Source organism: Delphinapterus leucas, chromosome 7 (genome assembly GCF_059928025.1).
Source record: "Delphinapterus leucas isolate spDelLeu-1000000601 "Yukka" chromosome 7, BTC_Dleu_Yukka2, whole genome shotgun sequence".
Lineage (NCBI taxonomy): Eukaryota > Metazoa > Chordata > Mammalia > Artiodactyla > Monodontidae > Delphinapterus > Delphinapterus leucas.
The window spans coordinates 54,825,669-54,845,639 of NC_143135.1; the positions used below are offsets into that span (position 1 = coordinate 54,825,669).

Sequence of the window (19,971 nt, forward strand, 5' to 3'; positions counted from 1 at the left end):
GCATTGAGAGGTCCTAGCTCCATTATCTTGAAATTTTTAATAGTTGCATACACACTCTAATTATTCCTTGTTCACTCCTCAAAAGCAAATGTTATTTTAAATGATTAAAAATTTACAGACATTGTTTGGAATTGAGGTCAATTATCCAGATGAAGAACTTATATAAACTTTATGAATAAAGTATCTCTCTGCTCCAGCTGTAGCACAAAATGAACGGAAAACAAATCATCAGCTCATTAGAAAGTTTGGGCTATTTTACAGTTATTTCACCATAAAATTGCATTACAAAGAATCCTAAGAATTCTTGCCAGGAAAATGCTGTAACGTCCCATTTGTGTAACCATTAGTGACATACCGAATAAGTTTCTCAATCTTATTAGTAGAGCAGTTGGTGTTCTCTGAATAGTCTGTTTTCAAGAAGAAATATGTTAAAGCCAGATCAAAAAATCTGTTTTCCAGTTTCAATAAAACTTACTGAAAAAATCCACACGCTATAAAGAATGTAATAAATAAGAATCTGAGAAATAGGGAAGAAGACTTATATTGGTACTAGAAGATTTCCCATGAAGCAGAATAGTGAAATACTGACATCTGGAACTGTGAGATCTGAAAATTAACGTTAACAGAGCTTCAGCAACGTGAACACATAATTTTAGCTAACTGCAGAGGAGACATTGCTGATTTTAGACTATATGGCTACCAATGACAGAAGTAAATGTTGTGGAAATAAATATTTAAAGAAAGAGATATTAAATCACAGAACTCTTAAGATTATTTTCTAATAGTTCCACTGGCATCTAAGAGGAAGGCAGAGTTCCATTATCACAATTCATGGTTACTATAAGAAGCGATGTTATATTCACAGTGGCAATAATCTGGAAGGTAAATGGAACTTGAAAAACAAGGGATCTTACAACCTAATTGGATGACTGACAATGGTATAAAACTCAAGCCAAAAATACATAAATCTTGCCACGTTATTACTATATGCTTTAATAAAACAAAGGACCTGGGTATAAGTACTCAAAGAATGGAAAACAGCTAGTATTCAAGAAAATGCTATAAGGTCAGCAGTAGAAGGACGTTGTAAAGGGGACAGTGGAACAACAATTTAACAATGTAAAAATCTTAACAGTTTTGTTTTTTTTTTTGGCCACGCTGTACAGCTTGTGGGATCTTAGTTCCCGGACCAGGGATCAAACCCAGGCTCTCAGCAGTGAAAACACAGAGCCCCAACTGCTGGACTGCCAGGGTATTCCTGATCTTAAGAGTTTTTAAAGGAAGGACTGCTAATTACTAATCCTAGCTCAGTATGATATAAACTAGCTACATGACCTTCAGCTAGTAGTTAACATACAGTTGAGATACTCAAACTGACAAAAGACAATTTATTTCTCAGAGTAGCATGTAACAAGTAAACAGTCAGGAAAAAACTTCAGGCAAAGCTCATGAGAATGTGTCAGAGGAGAGAAAATTGGCAGTGAACTCATGTCCGTCAAGAAAAGCAGGAATGAAGCAACTTGGGAAGTGACAGCTTTGGGGCAACTGTACGTGGACTTGATATGGTTTGGCAAATCAGCCTTTAACACTGAAGTGCCCAGGACCTTGGTCCTCCATTATATTCAAAACGAGGGAAACTGATACAAGATTATGATTCAAGGCTTAAACTCAGATTGGAATGACTTCTACTTCCTCCCTCAAATGAAAAGTAGTGAGTTGCAGCAAATCTCTGCTTTGTGTTTTTTGATGAGTATGTTAAGGTTTCAAACATCACAAGTGGGAAAAGGTGACTGAGCAGAGCAGGACATGACCTCAGGCTCTGCTGTTCCCACCTGAGCCAACCAGGGAGATCTCTGTTTCTGAACAAAGGGTAATGTCCTTCTCCTGATTCACTGAAGATGGGTATGTCTTATTCTTCCATGTACTCTCAATGCCTAGCATAGTGCTTAGCACGTAATAAGTGCTCAATAAATGTTAACCTGAACATCACCATGTTGGCAGATCTTGATTTCTTAGGGAAAAAACCTACACGATTTTAAATAATTTCATAAATGAATAACTAACATTTTTCCACAACTGCTAATTTTATGGAGTTCTCCTCAATTATGAAAATAAAAATCAATTATTTCACATGATTTTCATGTTCAGTGACAAGGGAGAAAATAAACTACTCACCCTAAAGCAGCATCAATCATTTTCAGTGATCAACATCTGCATCCTCAAACTGTCCAGCAACTGTTGGTGTAGCATCTACCTCCATCCCATCTGAAGAAAAAATTAACCACTGAGCAACAGTCTACTAAGCACTTCAGATAGGTAAAGATTCAGCTCATAGTTAGACCAGAAGGAAGCTAGTGCCCCCTGCTTGTAGGAGTTGCAGTTTCTTTCTCTTTTGAAAATTAAAAGTACCAAGGAACAAACTGAGAAAGAAAAATGCCACCTGTGGATTTAGGCCAAGTTAAAATTAGTCGATATATTTAACATTTACTTCGCAATTCTCAACCTGAACACTGAAAGAACACTAGGTAGGGACTTTCAAATGCAGTAAGCATCCACTGTTCTCTCTTCACAGAACAGTGCTAGGTGTTTACTGTGTGACTTTTTTTTATGATATGAAGTCCTATCTTCATAAGCTTACAACATAATTCAGGAGAGAAGACTAAATAAGTAGAGCGAGGTTCTTACTTATCTCTTTTTCTTACCTCATTGAAAAAAAAGGAGGGGGGAGGACAAGAAAAAAAAAGGCCCTCTGGAAAGAGTTGCCTAACGCTGCTTTCTCCACTTCTTCACTTCCCACTCACCCCTCAACTCTTTAGCCCACCACAAACTGGCTTCTGCCTGCAGCCCACTGGCACACCACCACCTTGATATCCAGCAGGGCATGCAAAAACAACACTTATCTAAAATTAACTCATGGGCTTCCCTGGTGGCGCAGTGGTTGAGAGTCCGCCTGCCGATACAGGGGACACGGGTTCGTGCCCCGGTCTGGGAAGATCCCACATGCCGCGGAGCGGCTGGGCCCGTGAGCCATGGCCGCTGAGCCTGCGCGTCTGGAGCCTGTGCTCCGCAACGGGAGAGGCCACAACAGTGAGAGGTCCGCGTAACGCAAAACAAAGAAAAAAAAATTAACGCATCATCTTTCCACGTAGAAAATGCTTCTCTCTCCAAAGAGTTTTGCAAAAGGATACCTTTTACCTGCCTAACCCAGAAACCCCTACCATGTCTCTAACTTCTGTTGCTTCTCTCTCTTAAGTATCTCTCGAATCTGTTGTCTTTTGACACGCACTGCCACTCCGTAATTTAGGTCACTATCTCTTATCTAATTTAAATCATAAAGTACTTAACAGGGTTTCTCTTCTTTCCTCTAGTATTTCCCTCTGCAATTAATTTTTTGTTATCATAGCCAGAGTCATCTTCTGAAATATTAATCAAACTAAAATTCTTCAATGGTTTCCCAATGACCTACGCGTAAGTTGAAATTCGTTAACACAGCTTTCAAGTTCCTTTAATATACAGCCCAGTTCACTACTCCACCTTTATCTGTTGCTATAATAACTACCCTTCACACTCAGAGTTCCAGACATATGAACTTTCAGTTCCCCAAAGCTAAATGGTCTCTTGGACCTTTGCACATGACTGATCCTTTTACCTGCCTCTCTCCCCAAACTGTATGCAATCCCTCTTCACTTGGTTCATTTTTATTCATCTTTAGATTCTGGCTTAAATGTCACTTACTCCATGAAGTTTGACTCTCTCCCTGACTATCCAAGCTGAGTGACAGGCCCAGTCTCTGATTCCACACTTCCTCAAGTCTCGCCTATATCTCAATGCTGTATCACAATGTACTATAACTACCTAATTAGTTAATTTATTTTTCTCTCCACTAGATTGTCATTGACAGATATAACCGCATCTCTCTTGAGCACTCCTGTATTCTCTGTACCTGGCACTGTAGCTCAACAAACACCTCTTACATAAATAAACACACAAAGCACTGAAATGCCAGCAGTAGAAATCTCACCATGTATATATCTAAACATCACGTTGTATACCTTGAATATATACAATTTTTATTTTAAAAATAAATGTAAAAAAAGAAAATGCACAGGTCAAATAAACAAATAAATGGCAAAAGAGTGATATGGGTACCCAGGACTTTAGAAGATAGAGAATGGTACAGGCTGAAGAAGTTTTATATATAGGCAAGTCTCCATACGCTAATGAGGCTTAGGAATACAAGTCCAAAAATCTCCCTTTAGCAACAAGTGTTTGTGACCTTAAAATCACTTACTACAAAGCATCAAATAAGGAATTTTACAATTAAAAACAACAAAGAATCTTCAGTGATGAAAGATTTTTCAATGTCCAAGGGTACTCTTCAGTTAATCATTATAATAAAAAAATATCTTGAATTCTTTCAGCTAAGAGTTTGGCAGAGCACTAGAAATCACCTGAGCCATCTCACCCTAAAGCCTGTGTTAGAGGCTCACCACCTAGGGCTTAAAATGGAGAGGAGACATAAGGAAAAACAGTGTGACCCAAAGCCTAAGTTTTTCCAAATTAAATATCCCAGAACTTCAGGACCCCCAGGTCAGAATGCTATGTGCATGGAGATACTGATCACAACATTATGAGAGAAACTTAAATGTACCAATAAAAGAAAAACTATGGTAACCCTCTTTAAGAACATTCTCCATCACTAAAATTAGAAGTATTAAGATTCTGCAGCAACATAAAATACTGAAATGAATACATATAAGATGTAAGAAATGCTCACAACAGTGCCTGGCATATTGTTTTTGCATATTAGTGCATTTAATCCTCTTACCACTTACTAGCTATTTGCCCTCAATCAAGTTATGTGACCTTTCTGTGCCTCAGTTTCTTCATCTGTAAAATGGGGATCATAACAGCATCTACCAGAGGGTTCTTGGAAGGATTCAATGAGCAAATACATATAATGTGCTTAAATCAGGACCTGGCAAATAAGAGCACTATCTAAACGTTTTATTGAGGGTAGTAGGAACAAGACTGGAGACAAGTGGGGCGGAGACACAGCTGTCTCTTCAGAGTCAGAGAGAAGAGTTTGAACTTCATATGGTGAGTATCAGACAATCACTGAGGGGACATCCTTATACAGGGAGGACACAGAGTGTTCTCAGAAGATTAATATGGCACAGTGAGCTGGAGGAAGGAATGACTGAGGCAAAAAATTTACTATTGTAAATCCAGTGTGAGAAGAAAAGGGGCTAGGTTTGAAGGATAGCAGTAATTATAGCAAAGAGATCTGAAAAGTCATTTAAAGGAAAAATCCATAGAATTCAGTATTGGACTGGATAAGGGAAAAAATGGTAAAGGCTGAGTCAAAAGAAATACGTAAAGATTCTAACTGAAATAGGACACTTAGAAAAGGGAACCAGTCTAATAGGTAAAATATTTACAAAGCGGCTTACAAATATGAGACAAATGAAACAGTTAAAGCCACTTGTGTAAGGTTCAAATGTCTGTCACTAAAAGAAATCCCAAGTTTCTTGAATGCTGTCTAGCCCTCTTAACCAACTGACTAGTTTTGCCCATAATCATGCAGGGATTCATTTAAAAAATTAAAATGGCAGCATCAATGTGTGCCTGCACATACACTTACATAGCAAGCAAACAAAAAGACTGGAAAGATATGCAGCACAAAAGTAACAGATATCTCTCAATTAGAATTCTACTTGATTTTTCATTTCTTCTTTGCCTGTGCCCATTAAAAATTTTTTGACTATGAACATAGACTGTCTTTGTAGTTAGGGAAAAAAGTTAAAAAAATTTTTTACATAGAATTCCCATTCTATGTAATTCTACGTTTGTTTCCTATGCTATAAAGAGTTAATTCTGTGTACTCACCTTCATAATCTCTTACTGAATCTTCTGTCCGGACTCCAGCCATGTTATACTGGCTGCTCACAGACTGAGAAAGCATTCCTTCTAATCTCTCCAGTGTGGCTTGGCCTTCTGCTGTTAAATGGGATAATCCTTCTTCATAGGTATAAAATGTAGGGATGTCCCCCTGCCCTTGTTCTAAATAAATAAAAAGCTTTTAAGCTACTAAAAAACAATTAGAAAAAAAAAAGATAATCAATAATGCACTTACTGAAGGTAAGCTAAAATGATAAAAGGCTTCCAGGAAAACACTCAACATTCATTTAACATACATATATCAGCCATCTTTTGAAGACAGAGATACAAAGAAAATGTCTCTACTCTCTAGGATGAGAAGGGATTCCAAGACACAACAAGCCAGTAAACAGCAATTCCCAAAGAATCAAATGTCCAGAGACTAGAAGGAAAAGAGGGTGTTCTTAAAGTTAGGGAGTCTTGTGTTATCCCAAGGTGGGAATTTTACACGTAAGTGTTTTTTACTGATTAAAATACATGCTCCTTTTAAAAAATCAGAAATTCTGAGGACTTCCCTGGTGGTCCAGTGGTTAAGAATCCATCTTGCAATGCAGAGGACGCTGGTTCGATCCCTGGTCGGGGAACTAAGATCCCATATACCGCGGGGTAACTAAGTCCATGCACTGCAACTACTGAGCCTGCACCCCACAACTAGAGAGCCCGCATGCCTCAACCAGAGAGCTCGTGCACTGCAACTAATGAGCCAGTGCACTCTGGAGCCCGTGTGCCACAACAAGAGAGAAGCCCATGCGCCACAACTAGAGAAAAGCCCACACACCACAACGAAGAGCCTGCACACCACAACTAAGACCCAACGCAGCCAAAAATTTATTAATTAATTAATTTTAAAATAATCAGAAATTCTGGAAAGTACAGGATTAAAAAAATTAAACTGGGACTTCCCTGGTGGCGCAGTGGTTAAGAATCCGCCTGCTAATGCAGGGGACACGGGTTTGAGCCCTGGTCCGGGAAGATCCCACATGCCGCAGAGCAACTAAGCCTGTGTGCCACAACTACTGAGCCTGTGCTCTAGAGCCCACGAGCCACAACTACCGAGCCCGCATGCCTAGAGCCGGTGCTCCGCAACAGGAGAAGCCACTGCAATGAGAAGCCCGCGCACCCCAATGAAGAGTAGCCCCCACTCGCCGCAACTAGAGAAAGCCCACGTGCAGCAACGAAGACCCGATGCAGCCAAAATAAATAAATTTATTTAAAAAAAAATTTTAATTACCCCCAAATCTCAGCAAAGATGAGAATGTATTTAGATATATAAAGGGAAATCCCAGAAATGAGTGTTCTCAGGCCAGGAAGTGGTACATATGAAGGAAAAGGCTTTAGAGAGCCAAACTTGTATACATGAGACCAGTGGGAAAAAGAAAAGAGAACAGCAGGCACTTCAAGTAACAAGACTCTACACCAAGCTAGTGACTGCACTATGCTCTGGGGAGGTAAAGGGAGATATTCTTAGATCAATCAAGTATGGTTGTGGGAAAAAGAAATTACTTTGGCAATGAGGTGTTAGATGGAATATGTTAAAGATGTAGATGATACAGGTTCCAAGCAATGGAGAGAGAAGGTTTGTTTTCTGAGAGCAACTTCATCAACTTAAAAGACTCTCCTGACTACCCACTATCCTATCATTTTCCTTCCTTCCATTTATCTCTATCCACTTTCTCCTGAGTAATCTCTATTTTTTGCTCTCAAGCCTCGGAAGCCCACGAAATTTTCTAATTTGGCTGAGACATGAATTGTGCCATTCGCTTTTATTAAAAACCAAGCTATATGGATACTTGAGGTATAAAGAACTATAATCCCATATCCTATACAAATAGATGCTTAAAATGAAACACATACACAAACACTTTAAAAAATCCACTTCACTAACCATGAGCTTCCACATCATATTCTTCTCCATCGTAATCATCTGAATCTTCATCCTCAGGATCTGGATGCAAAGCCTGGCACTCACACATTGCAGTGAACATGGCCTCCACTGAACGAGTAAATTAAAAATTCCTAATTAATTTTTTTCTGACCGATGTACAATAAAAATTTAATAAAATAACCATCAGGGCAAATAAATTTAATGAGTAGACAAGAGGTATACTAGGGTCACAACATTTACAAAACCTACCAAATTCCAAGGAGAATCAATCTTGAAAAGTGCTTGATAGCAATGGACATGCCACAAAATAATAAGAGTTCATTTCGAAACATTATTGACATCCCTTCATGCCTGGCTGGATTTTTCTAAAAGAAAGTGTCAGTGTCCTGGTCAGACCACTGGCCTCAGGGTGAAGCCCCTCAGCTGGCAGGGCTCTTTCCAGCTATCCTGGCATCTTCCACTCTGGAAATGCCATGAGTCCTCTGTCCTCTATCCAGTGAGATTCACAGTCAACAGCATCGAGTCCATAAAAATAACATATTCCTCCACTCACAAAACATACCAGGCAACACGGCATCTACTGTACTATCACTTCATTCACAATCTTTATATTAATAGTTATCTGGTCCTCAATGATATTACAGATGCTAAAATGAAGAAAAAGCAACAGAACAGAGGTAATGAGGGTGAAGGTAAGTGTGTGGGGGGAGGGATGAGGGAATGCTTCGTACTTAAAGGGAAAAGAACTCCACAGAATACTCACAGGCTGATCTGTCACTAGGCACAAACCTAAATTCAGCAATAGGTTCAATATCATCATCACTGTCTTCCTCTTCTTCATCAGCAACAGATTCTTTTGATTCTTCTGGAAAGGGAATAAAAAATAGCTTTTTAATGATGTTGTTTATTTGTTTGCAAAAATAGAAGCCTAAAAGAATTTCTTAAAGGATGCTTACTGATATATCTAAATCCTGCAATTTTTTACTTCAAATTATAAGAACATTGTTACTTTAGAGCTAAAAAAGACTGGATAGTCTCTCTGGTCTAGTCACACTGTACTCTGAGTCCTAGGGATTCCAAGCCCCAACGTCATGGTGGGGGTGAGGAAACCTGTACAGTCAGGCCTCTATCAAGTAGAGTTCCATTGTCATGTCTGTTTCTTTCACCTTGAAACAAGGGGTTCAGCAGCAGTTTGTAAACCACTGATGTGATTCATCACCAACAATTTACAGATGAGAAAACTAAGGCCCATGAAAGTTAGCTGACCCAAAAGATAAATTAACAAAGTCTGTTGGCAAGAAAAAAATACAAATGTTCAATAAAGAGAACTAGCACATGCTGCTGGTGGAAGTAGAAATTGCTAAAACCATTCCGGACATGTGTTTATCCTACTACCCAGAAATTCCTCATTTAAGTACATATTATGTACACAAGGAGTTTGTATGTGAATGTTTACTGAACTACTATATGTACTATAGAAAACATAAAAAATGTTAATTAAAAAAAGGAAATAGATGTATTGTAACCTGGTCATACTATGTTTGAGAGATAGCAGCTGAAAATGAATAAATGTGATTTATATGTACCAAAATGAAGAGATTTTCAAATATAAGTGAGTGAAAGAGCTCGTTGCAGAATATATATAATACCACTTACATTAAAATTTTAAACACAAAAGAGAACCATTATAGTGCTTATGGGTATATACATATTCAGTAAAAATCTAAAAGCATAGACAAGAAGGACACACACCATCTTTAAGGTGAACTCTGGAGACAGAGTTAGGAACGAAATGGGGAGGGATACAAAAAAGATTTCCGTAGTATTAATATAGTTTTATTTCTTTTAGACTAGAGTAATTATGAAAAATGTTAGAATTTACACTGGACATTAAATAATGGAAATTTTTTATTATTCTGTACTTTTCAATGTTTGAATTACTTCATAATAATAATTTTTTTTAATGGTCAATAAAACACTTAAAAAGACCCCAAAACCACCAAAACATGTTCAACCAATCATCTTAAAAATGTAACTTTTGGGGCTTCCCTGGTGGCGCAGTGGTTAGGAGTCCGCCTAACGATGCAGGGGACACGGGTTCGTGCCCCGGTCCAGGAAGATCCCACACATATACATATACACACACACACACACACACACACATATATATATATATACACACACATATATATATATATAAAACTTTTGTGTAGCATATTACAGTTACCATTTTGAAAAAATGTTAATTCTCCATATAGATGAAGATAAGGTAGAGAGGTATTGAAAGTATAAACTTTCTGGAAAGCAACTTGACAATATATGTTAAGAGCTTTAAAAATATTTACCTTTAATGCAGCAATTCTACTCATAGGAATCAATAATAAGGGGGTATCCACTAAATTTTTTTTACCTTTTATAAGTCATACAAGTTCACTGCAGAATAATGAAAAAATACAGATAAGCAAAAAAGGAAAAAAATTTCAGTGGCCACTGTTAGCAGTTTTAAATAGCAGATTTAATAGGACGTTTTCTGTCCTGTTTCTAATGTTATTAAATTGTCAAATATAATAGAGGTGTCTTCTGTAAAAAGTAAAATACAAAAATATTGGAGAGTTCCAAACAATTCTAAGTAGTTGAATACATTATGGTACTACCAAACTTTTTCAATGCATTTAAAAAAACAGAATAGTATCATACTGTAATTATTATTCTATAACTGAATGGATATCACTTTTCAAATTATAAAAGTAACTCAGACCCAGCAATCCCACTCCTGGGCATATACCCAGAGAAAGCCATAACACAAAGAGATACATGCACCCCGATGTTCACTGCAGCACTATTTACAATAGCCAGGACACAGAAGCAACCTAAATGTCCATCGACAGAGGAATGGATAAAGAAGATGTGGTACATATATACAATGGAATATTACTCAGCCATAAAAAGGAACAAAATAGTGCCATTTGCAGAGACATGGATAGACTTAGAGACTGTCATACAGAGTGAAATAAGTCAGAAAGAGAAAAACAAATATCGTATAATATCACTTGTATGTGGAATCTAGAAAAATGGTACAGATGAACTTATTTGCAAAGCAGAAATAGAGACAGATGTAAAGAACAAACTTACAGATACCAAGGGCGGAGGGGGAGTAGGATGAACTGGGAGATTGGGATTGACATATATACACTACTATATATAAAATAGATAACTAATGAGAACCTACTGTATAGCACAGGGAACTGTACCCAGTGCTTTGTGGTGACCTAAATGGGAAGGAAATCTAAAAAAGAAGGGATATTATGTATACATATAACTGATTCACTTTGCTGTTACAGCAGAAACTAACACAACATTTTAAAGCAACTATACTCCAATAAAAATTTAAAAAAAAAAGTAATTCATGCTGGTATAAATATAAGTAAAAGAGTCAAGACGGATTCAAAGGAAAAAGTCCCTACCCTCTAGTCCTCTCCCTAGAAATAACTACTATTAATTAACACCTTCTTTTATATCTGCAGGAATCTATCTTAAGGCAGTAAACAGAAATGTAATATAGCATTTTTACAATTAGGAAAAGAAAATACTACCATGACAAACACTCATCATCTCGTGCTAGATCATAGTAGTGTGTGCCATACTCTGTCTCCTTAAAACTTTCTAAATTTTCAAAAATGGGAGTGTATTTTTAGTCATTTTAAAAATAATCTAATGTTCTCAACAATAAGCTGATGGTCCACTTTAGAGGTTAATGGAGGTAAGCCAAAGAGAAAAAAAAAGTCTGAATCAGGACCAGAGGAACAAAGGCTGGGAAAATAGGATCCACACCTGTATAACAATATAAATGTTCATCTTATATCTGAAACCCTATTAAAATCTCAAACTGAAGGAGCAATAGCTCAATAGGCAAATTCATGGGATTGTCTCTTACGTGCTATTTCCAAGAAAAGCAACCCACTATTTTAAAAGAAAAAGTTTACTAAAGATGTGACAATTGTCTTTTCAACCCCTAAGTTCATTTCTACAAAAGATGAACATATTAAACTAACACAATATACTATATAAACTTCTTATTTAGTTATACTTACAAAAGTCAAGCACAAGATTCTATTTCGTGCCTAACCTGTTTCTCATTCAGAATTCTTACAACTTATTGTGGACAGCCTAAAAAAATGGATTTTTAAAATCTTTCTTGCTTCTTCTTTCATCAACTACACTAGATTTTTATGAATCTTTGTATTTTATCCAAGACTTGGGAATCCTGTACCCTAGGGTTTCTCAACCTTGGCACTACTGACATTAGGACTGGTTAATTCTTTGTTGTGGGAGCCTGTCCTATGCACTGTAGGATGCTTAGTACCATTCCTGGCCTCTAACTAGATGCCAGTAGCACTCCTCTCCACCTCTAGTCATGACAATCAAAATGTCATTGCCAAATTTGGGGGGAGGGCAACATGTCCACCACTGAGAACCATTTCTGTAACAAAACAAAACATGTTCTATCCTAAACTCTTAGAAGCAAAGTACACTGATCCAAGCCTCTAAGGGTGCCAAATATAAATGTCTTTACAAAGAGAAAGAATAAACAGTTAAACTCAAGAGGAAAAACTAGAAATACAAACGCACAATAGCTAAATAATTCTAAGTGCAAGTATATGGAAAATACAAGGCAGTGCCCATGGGCTTCCCTGGTGGCACAGTGGATAAGAATCTGCCTGCCAACGCAGGGGACATGGGTACGATCCCTGGTCCGGGAAGATCCACATGCCGCGGAACAACTAAGCCCGTGTGCCACAAATACTGGGCCTGCGCACCTAGAGCCCGTGCTCCGCAACAAGAGAAGCCACTGCAATGAGAAGCCCACGCACCACAGCAAAGAGTAGGCCCCGCTAGCCGCAACTAGAGGAAGCCCATGTGCAGCAACAAAGGCCCAACACAGTCAAAAATAAATAAATATTTTTTAAAAAAGGCCAAACTATTTTACTGTGCCGAAATTTTGCTTAAGAAAGTATTATCCAAAATAAGTCAATTGATTATTACATTGATTATGACCAGAGACTGCTTTTTGAAATATAATATACTACCAAAGGAAGCTCAAGGTTAAATAATACCATACATACCTCCAAATTTGGCATTCACCATAACATACAAATGCTCTCGTGGATAGGCATTTAGGTCCCTGGACACCGCATGCAAACTAATGGTGGGGTATTCCAGTGAGAATCCTAATCCAGAGCCATCTAACCAAGACAGGCGGCTGAAAAACATGTTTTAAGTAGATTATTTTCAGAACTTAAATCCTAATTTAATGTCCTAACGTTTATAAAAGTTCAGCTTGGACACTTTTATACATGTGAATAAATTCAAGCATACTGTTTAGAAATATTCCTAAAATAAGAAAATTCAACAGCAGGAACTGAATTTCTTTAAGACCAATTCTGTTATTTTCCTCTATTCAAACAGATTTGAAATGCAGTTTTTCTTAAGTCACAGAAAAGTGACTGTGTGTTTCTATGCCTTTTTATGCTTGTTCGTATTTGGAATGTCTTCAGGCACCTTTTTTGCTTTTGCAAATCCTCTTCATCTGAGTAAGTGTCAGCCTCTCCAAGAGCCCTCCCTACAATTATTCCAGTCCATAATGATCTCTTCTTTTTCTAAACTGTACTTATGCTCAGTAATATACTATTGAGCACCTAACTCTGTGGTAAAGAATCTTATATGTACCCTGACAGAACGGGAGCTACTCGACAAAACTTGTCATATTCCTTTATTTAACATTCTTCAAAACCACTACCATAGTGCTTAGCATGTAAGTATGCAATAAATACCTAGGAATCACTAATTTCTTCACTAATCCTACATTAAATGATATACACATGAAATGGCTGTAATCATACCACAAGCTGGAAAATAATCATCACATTGAAAGGCAGACTTTATGAAGCCTTTCATTTATTCTGCAGCTTTAACAGAAAGCCACAAATAAGCAACATCTAGTTTTCCCTCAAAAGTGGTCTAATGCAAATATTTTATTGGTATAACAAAGGAAATATATCAAGAAAATCTGTACGTTGAGTTTTGAGCAAGGACTGGCTAATTTTTTGGTAATACTTCACCACTTAGCAGGAAAAAAAGTAGGAAAAAGATGCTTAAGAAACCACAAAAAAAATGTTAATGCAACATAGTGGTTGCACAGGGCTGGAGGAAAATACAAAGTGACTGCTAATGGGTGTCAGTTTTTGCAGGGGGAATGAAAATATTCTAAAATTGATTGTGTTGGAAATTCCCTGGTGGTCCAGTGGTTAGGACTCGTCACTTTCACTGCCAGGGCCCGGTTCAACCCCTGGCTGGGGAACTAAGATCCCACAGGCTGCGTGGCGTTGCCAAAAAAAATTAATTAATTAAAAATTAAAAATAAATAAAATTGTGTTGATGGCTGCACAACTCTGTAAATAGATTAAAAAACATTTAATTGTATACTTCAAATACATGGATTGCATGCTATGTAAATTATCTCAATGAAGCTTTTCTTTTAAAAAGAGGTTAATGCAATAAAACCCCCATATCTTTCTATTTTCTATACAACTCTAACAAGCCTGGTGGTCTTATTTCTAATGAAGCAAAAACAAATACAATAGTAGAACCTAGGACTCCCTTGTGCAGGAACAATGACAGTACAGCAGTTTGAGAGCATTCACATCCGATGTAAGGCAAGGTTGAACTTTATACCTTAGTCCCTAAAGGAAATCAACGTCTAATAGCACAAGTGTGTAACACTTGACCCTCACTTATCAAAAGCAAAGGCAGAATTAGATTGTGGTAAAATTGTACAACTCTGTAAATACACTAAAACATAAGGAACTGTACACTAAAAAAAGGAAAAGCGAAAAAATATGCACTGTCATTTAGAAAGATTTCCATTCAACATGCTTATTAAAAAAAGAGAAAAAGAAAACCTGGGAAGCTTAAAGTGATAAATCTTAACATGCTTAAAGTGGTAAAAGCTCTACAAATGATTTTCCAGAATGACTCATCCTATTGGGTCCAAAGAAATAGATTTTATTATTGTAATTGGATTGTGTGTGTTCTACGGGCCTTTCCTCCACTGCTTTCCTCTTAATGTGGAGAAGAAATAGTGCTCATGTATCACAGAAATATTGCCAGTCCCTTACTAAAACTGTATTACTTTAAGCAAATAAACTCCTTTTTCTCAGCTCAATAACCCCCTGGCATTAGCACAAGTCAGAAAGGAGTATTCCAAATTTCGGTGTCCAAAATGATTTGAAATACCAAAGCCACAAAACTTTCTTTAGTGACTCAATTAGGAGATGGAAAAACTGAAATATAAGCATAGATTCAGTGCCTATAAATTATGGCTTTCACTTTAAAAAGCACATAATAATTACTCTGTAGTTCCTTACTGCTGGCAGAACACAAATGCTACCTCACCACAGCATTTCCTATGGAGCTCTCATAATCTTATACAGGAACATGGATTATGTACTCTACAGAAGAAAGTTTCAGTTAAAAGCAACACTCACTCTGATTACTAAGTTTTCATTTTTATTTATTCTCTTTTCATATATTCTAGAAGAAAATCCCTCAAAACCAAAATATCTAACTATACCCAGTCCCAAAGAAACCATGAGTCACATAAGGGAAAATCAAGAATTAGGAAGCCAGTACTGGTGGCGCAGTGGTTGAGAGTCCGCCTGCCGATACAGGGGACACAGGTTCGTGCCCCGGTCCGGGAAGATCCCACATGCCGCGGAGCGGCTGGGCCCGTGAGCCATGGCCGCTGAGCCTGCGCGTCCGGAGCCTGTGCTCTGCAACGGGAGCAACGGGAGAGGCCACAACAGTGAGAGGCCTGCGTACCGCCAAAAAAAAAGAATTAGGAAGCCAGTAAAGGTGCAGAGGAATGTTTTGCTAACCTCCAATGCTTTTGCAGAAGAATATCACTGTACTTTATTCCTGGCATGGGGAGAAAAACAGGACAGAAAGGTAAGAGAGGTCTTGAATTTGGGCTGGCTTAATTATTTGGTTTTAAATTAATTTTGGAATAAGATATAAAAAGAGCATAATTTATAAGTTTAAGATACCTATTTTTAATTTAAATATTTTATTTCACTTGTTTCAAATGATCTATTTTGAATGATTCATGCCTCTGTTCCCTTATTTGGAAAAAAGTCAACTTTCTATGAAAACTAAGCTTTGAAAATAAGCCCAAGAGTTCTAAATCTCTCAATACACATCTGAAAAACTACCTAAAACCAAATCAGACCCTGTTCCTCTTTGCCTAAAATCCTAAAATAGTTTCCCCAAAACCTTTGGGCTATAAGCTAAGCTCATAAACGTGACTCCCTCCTTCTCCAGCTTTATTATGTTTCCACTCTTTCTCCCTCGGTCCATCAGATGAAGAACTGCTGAACTGTGTGTGTGCATGTGTGCACACAGATATATACCCTGGCACACACAACACTGTTTCTCACCATTGCCTCTGAACATCCTGTTTCTTCTAATTAGAATGTTTCCTCTTAGCCCCACCTCATTCCCCTGACTGTTAATCCTCATTTGTCACATCCTCTAGGAAGCCTTCCCAGTTTGCTGAGATCTTGAGTCTATCAAGAATTGGAAATGCTAGGTGGGAAAGAACAAAAAGGGAAAGAGGCCAAGGAGGTAACGCTAACAATCAGTAGAGGGATGAACAACAGTGTCCAAGGTACTGGTAATATTCTATTCTTAACCTGGAGGTGTTATGCAGGTGTTAGTTTAATTATAATTCCTTAAACCATATATTTATAATTTATATTCTTTTTGTATGTATATTTTATAAAAATAGTTTCTTAAAGAAAAAGATTTGTTAGTGAAAGGTTGAAATAAGTAAATTTTTTAAACAGATAAGAGCTAAAAAGGAGTTTGTACTTCCTCAGTGTGATAACTGTATTGTGGTTATACAAGAGAATGTCCTTATACTTAGATTTTTGCTCAAGTATTTACATGTGAAGTGATGACGTGTGTGCAACTCTCAAAAAGCTCAGAAAAAAAAGAGAAAGAGGTAAATGTGGCAAAATGTTAACAACTGATGGATCTTTGCAAAGGAGCCATGGGTATTAATTAACAACGCTTGCAACTTTTCTTTACGTTTGAAAATTTTCCAAATGGAAAGACAAGTATAGGACCTTCCCAAAACAGGATTTATACTATAGAAGAGCGAATACACAGAGAAGCCATGGAGAAAAAGGGGATTGAGTAGGGGCTAGGAACATATCTGTGTTCCACTTTCCACCCCTTAAAAGAAATCGCTCTTCCAAGATCACTGAAAGTCTCCTTGTCAATACCCAATAGGTGCTTTTCAGATATGATTTTATTTGACTGCTCCTCTCACTTTTCTCAAGTCTATTCTTCTATAACCTACCTCTTAGTGTAGATGTGTCCCCAGGGTTCTACCCTTGGTCCTCTTCTCTTCTTGGGTATCTAATCTATCCATCTTTAACACCACTCTCCCAAGAAACATGCTCATATGTGCAACTAATCCACACATATACAGACCAAACTCATTCCCCAAACTTGCTTTTCCTCCCATCCATATTTCCTATCTCAGTGACTGGCCAAAAGCGTAAGCTTTGCTCAGTGACTAGATTTCCTTCCAAACCAAGGGTTCTTTACATCTTTTTGTGCCCTCTGTGGTAGTCAGAATTTTGGGCCCCATGACTCCAACTTCCCCTGGTGTCAAACCTGTGAATGTGTTATGTTACAAGGCAAAAGGGACTTTGTGTATGTAATTCAGGTTACTAATCAGTTGACAATAAAATAGAGAGATTATCCTGGATTATCTGTGTGGGTCCAATATAATCATGTGACCTCTTAGAAGCAGAGAATTTTCTCTGGATGTAGACAAAACTGATGCAGAAGTCAGAGAGATGTGAAGGACAGAAGGATTCAATGTGTCACTGTTGGCCTAAAGATGAATGGAACCGTGTATCATGGAAATGGGAACCTCTATTCTACAATCTCAACATTTAAGACAAGTCTATCTAACTGTGAAAGTACAAAGTGCCCCAGGTACCCAAATAAAAGAGCAATTCCTTCTAGGAATGAAAATGAGAGTCAGGTCCCTCTGGATATAACCCCAACCTGCGTGGCGTTTAAGGTGTTCCTCTCCCCACCCATACCTACAGAAGAAAACCTACAAGCCTTAACCAAAATTTAAAAATACTGCACAATCTGCTCTAAACCTACATATCCTGCTCAGGGTAACACCTCCCGCTCCTGTTCATCGAGAAGGCAGGCACACTGATGACTCTAACTCAGGGCCTGGAAACTCAAAATCTTAAAATGAGACCTTGAATAAAGAGCAACACCCCACCAGACCTCCGATAAACAGGCGGGTAAAAAGCATAATGAATGAGGAGAAAAAAAGGCTCCGAACAAACGACACTGGAACAGTCAAATCTTACCCCCAGCAGAGGTACCCCGAAGGGAACGCGGAGCACGCGCTCCCCCGCCCCGCAGCCCCAGAGGTCTTGGTGTCGCCCCGCTCCTCCGCACCGCCCGCGCCCTGGGGGAAGGAGGTGCGCAGGAAGCCAGCACTCGGGACCAGAGACCCTACCTCTCAGCGATATAAAGGGTGCCGGTGCCGAAGCTTTTCCCGTTTAGCACGGCTTCAGTATCTGGCTGCTGCTGCCGGAGCCCCTCAGCCGACCCAGGCGGCGGGAAACTTTTGAGAAAGCTCATTGCAACAAGGAGCGCAGAGAAACGAGTCAGCAGCGAACTAAAGAACACCACTCTAGCCTCGCCGCGTCCCGCCCCGGAAGCGGTAGCAATTACTCAGGAAGAGCAAAGTCTTTGCCCCGGAAATTCCAGCGCCATCTACCATAGAAATGAGACGTTCTAGGACAAACTCTCGGAGGCCTGAGAGGATCGAGTTTGTCACGTGACTCCTTTTCCTCTCTCCCTCCCAGTTCTGAGGCTTCAGGCTTGTAATAACGGACTGTTCTCTCTCCGACCTCCTACCTCAGGGTCTTCACAGCAACCCTGTGAGAGAGGAAGCACCACAAATAATAAATTACTTTTTCTGCAGAAGGGGAAACGGAACCGTGAGACAGGGAGTCCTTGCCTGAGGTTGCCTAGGAAGTAGAGAGACCACACTGATTTACAGGTCGGAGGTCTCCTAACTGGGTTCTACCCTTCTCACCTGCGCCCGCCTCATCTAGGCCTGTTCACGTCTCAACAGCCACGCCCCAGACATCAGTCTAGGTCCTAAGGCCGGCCTAGTGCACGAGCCACATATCCCCTGGTCTCAGACGGGCAAACGAGCGCAAAGAGGTAATTAATTCTAGGTGAAGAGCTAGTTATGTCAGTAAGCAGATGGGCGCTGAAGGGAAAAGAATTAATCCACTAGATTTGGAATTTTTTGCTTTATTTCTTCGTTAGGCGCCGAAGAGCAAAGTAATAAGAGCAATAAAAACTTCTAAAATAATCTTAATAGTAGCTAATGGTAACTGGGTGTTATGTGTCAGGCACTGTTCTAAGCACTTTACCCTTATTATTTCTTCATTTCCTCTTAGTGGCAACGATGTGGCAAAGATGGAGTTGAAAGAAGGCGAACTAGTGGAAAGTATGTACCAGGAATAGATAGATCCTGAGATCCTGAGGCTTCCTTACTGACATGCGGACACATGGTGGCCGTCAGCTAGGCCCTCTGTGGGAACTATCAGCTGGAACACATTTACATAGCCTCTCCCTGTGGCCTGAGCTTCCTCACAGCACAGCAGCTGGGTTTCGAAGTTGAGTATCCCAAGAAATAGACTGATAGAAGCTGCATGGCCTCTTCTCACTTAGCCTTGGAAGTTACAGAGTGTAACCACAGGTAGGATATGCTGGATTTTTCATCTTTTTTTTTTTTTAAATGAGCTTTGTAGTACTATATATGCCTTGAAATGCTTGCATCCCTGTCTAAACATCTTGACTGCAGGTTTGGGACAGACTTTGAGGCAGAGGCACCCAACCAAACTGTGCCCAGATTAATGACCAACAGAAACTGTGAGATAATAGCTGCTGGGTTTTTGTTTGGTTTGGTTTGGTTTTTTATTGACCGCACCACGTGGCATTCGGAATCTTAGTTCCCTGACGAGGGATCTAAC

The 19,971-nt window shown here is 38.8% G+C and overlaps 1 protein-coding gene across 5 annotated transcripts in view; it reads right to left on the reverse strand.

Annotated features, from left to right (window-relative positions):
- Window positions 1–18,646, reverse strand: part of CLNS1A (chloride nucleotide-sensitive channel 1A) — a 31,136-nt gene extending 12,490 nt beyond the window's left edge. Inside the window, exons 1-7 of one of the 5 annotated variants that reach the window (XR_002647429.2) lie at window positions 18,438–18,646; window positions 12,949–13,085; window positions 8,589–8,690; window positions 7,826–7,933; window positions 5,890–6,063; window positions 2,176–2,265; window positions 356–407 (exon numbers count right to left, since the gene is read on the reverse strand). Coding sequence is in view for 3 of the 5 variants with exons in the window: in XM_022593900.2 (XP_022449608.1) it covers window positions 2,198–2,265; window positions 5,890–6,063; window positions 7,826–7,933; window positions 8,589–8,690; window positions 12,949–13,085; window positions 18,438–18,562 (714 nt within the window). In the remaining 2 variants the exon portion in view is untranslated. The remainder of the gene's footprint in view (window positions 1–355; window positions 408–2,175; window positions 2,266–5,889; window positions 6,064–7,825; window positions 7,934–8,588; window positions 8,691–12,948; window positions 13,086–18,437) is intronic. The other 4 variants (XR_002647430.2, XM_022593901.2, XM_022593900.2 and 1 more) reach the window with 4 other exon arrangements.
- Between the last annotated feature and the right edge of the window lie 1,325 nt (window positions 18,647–19,971).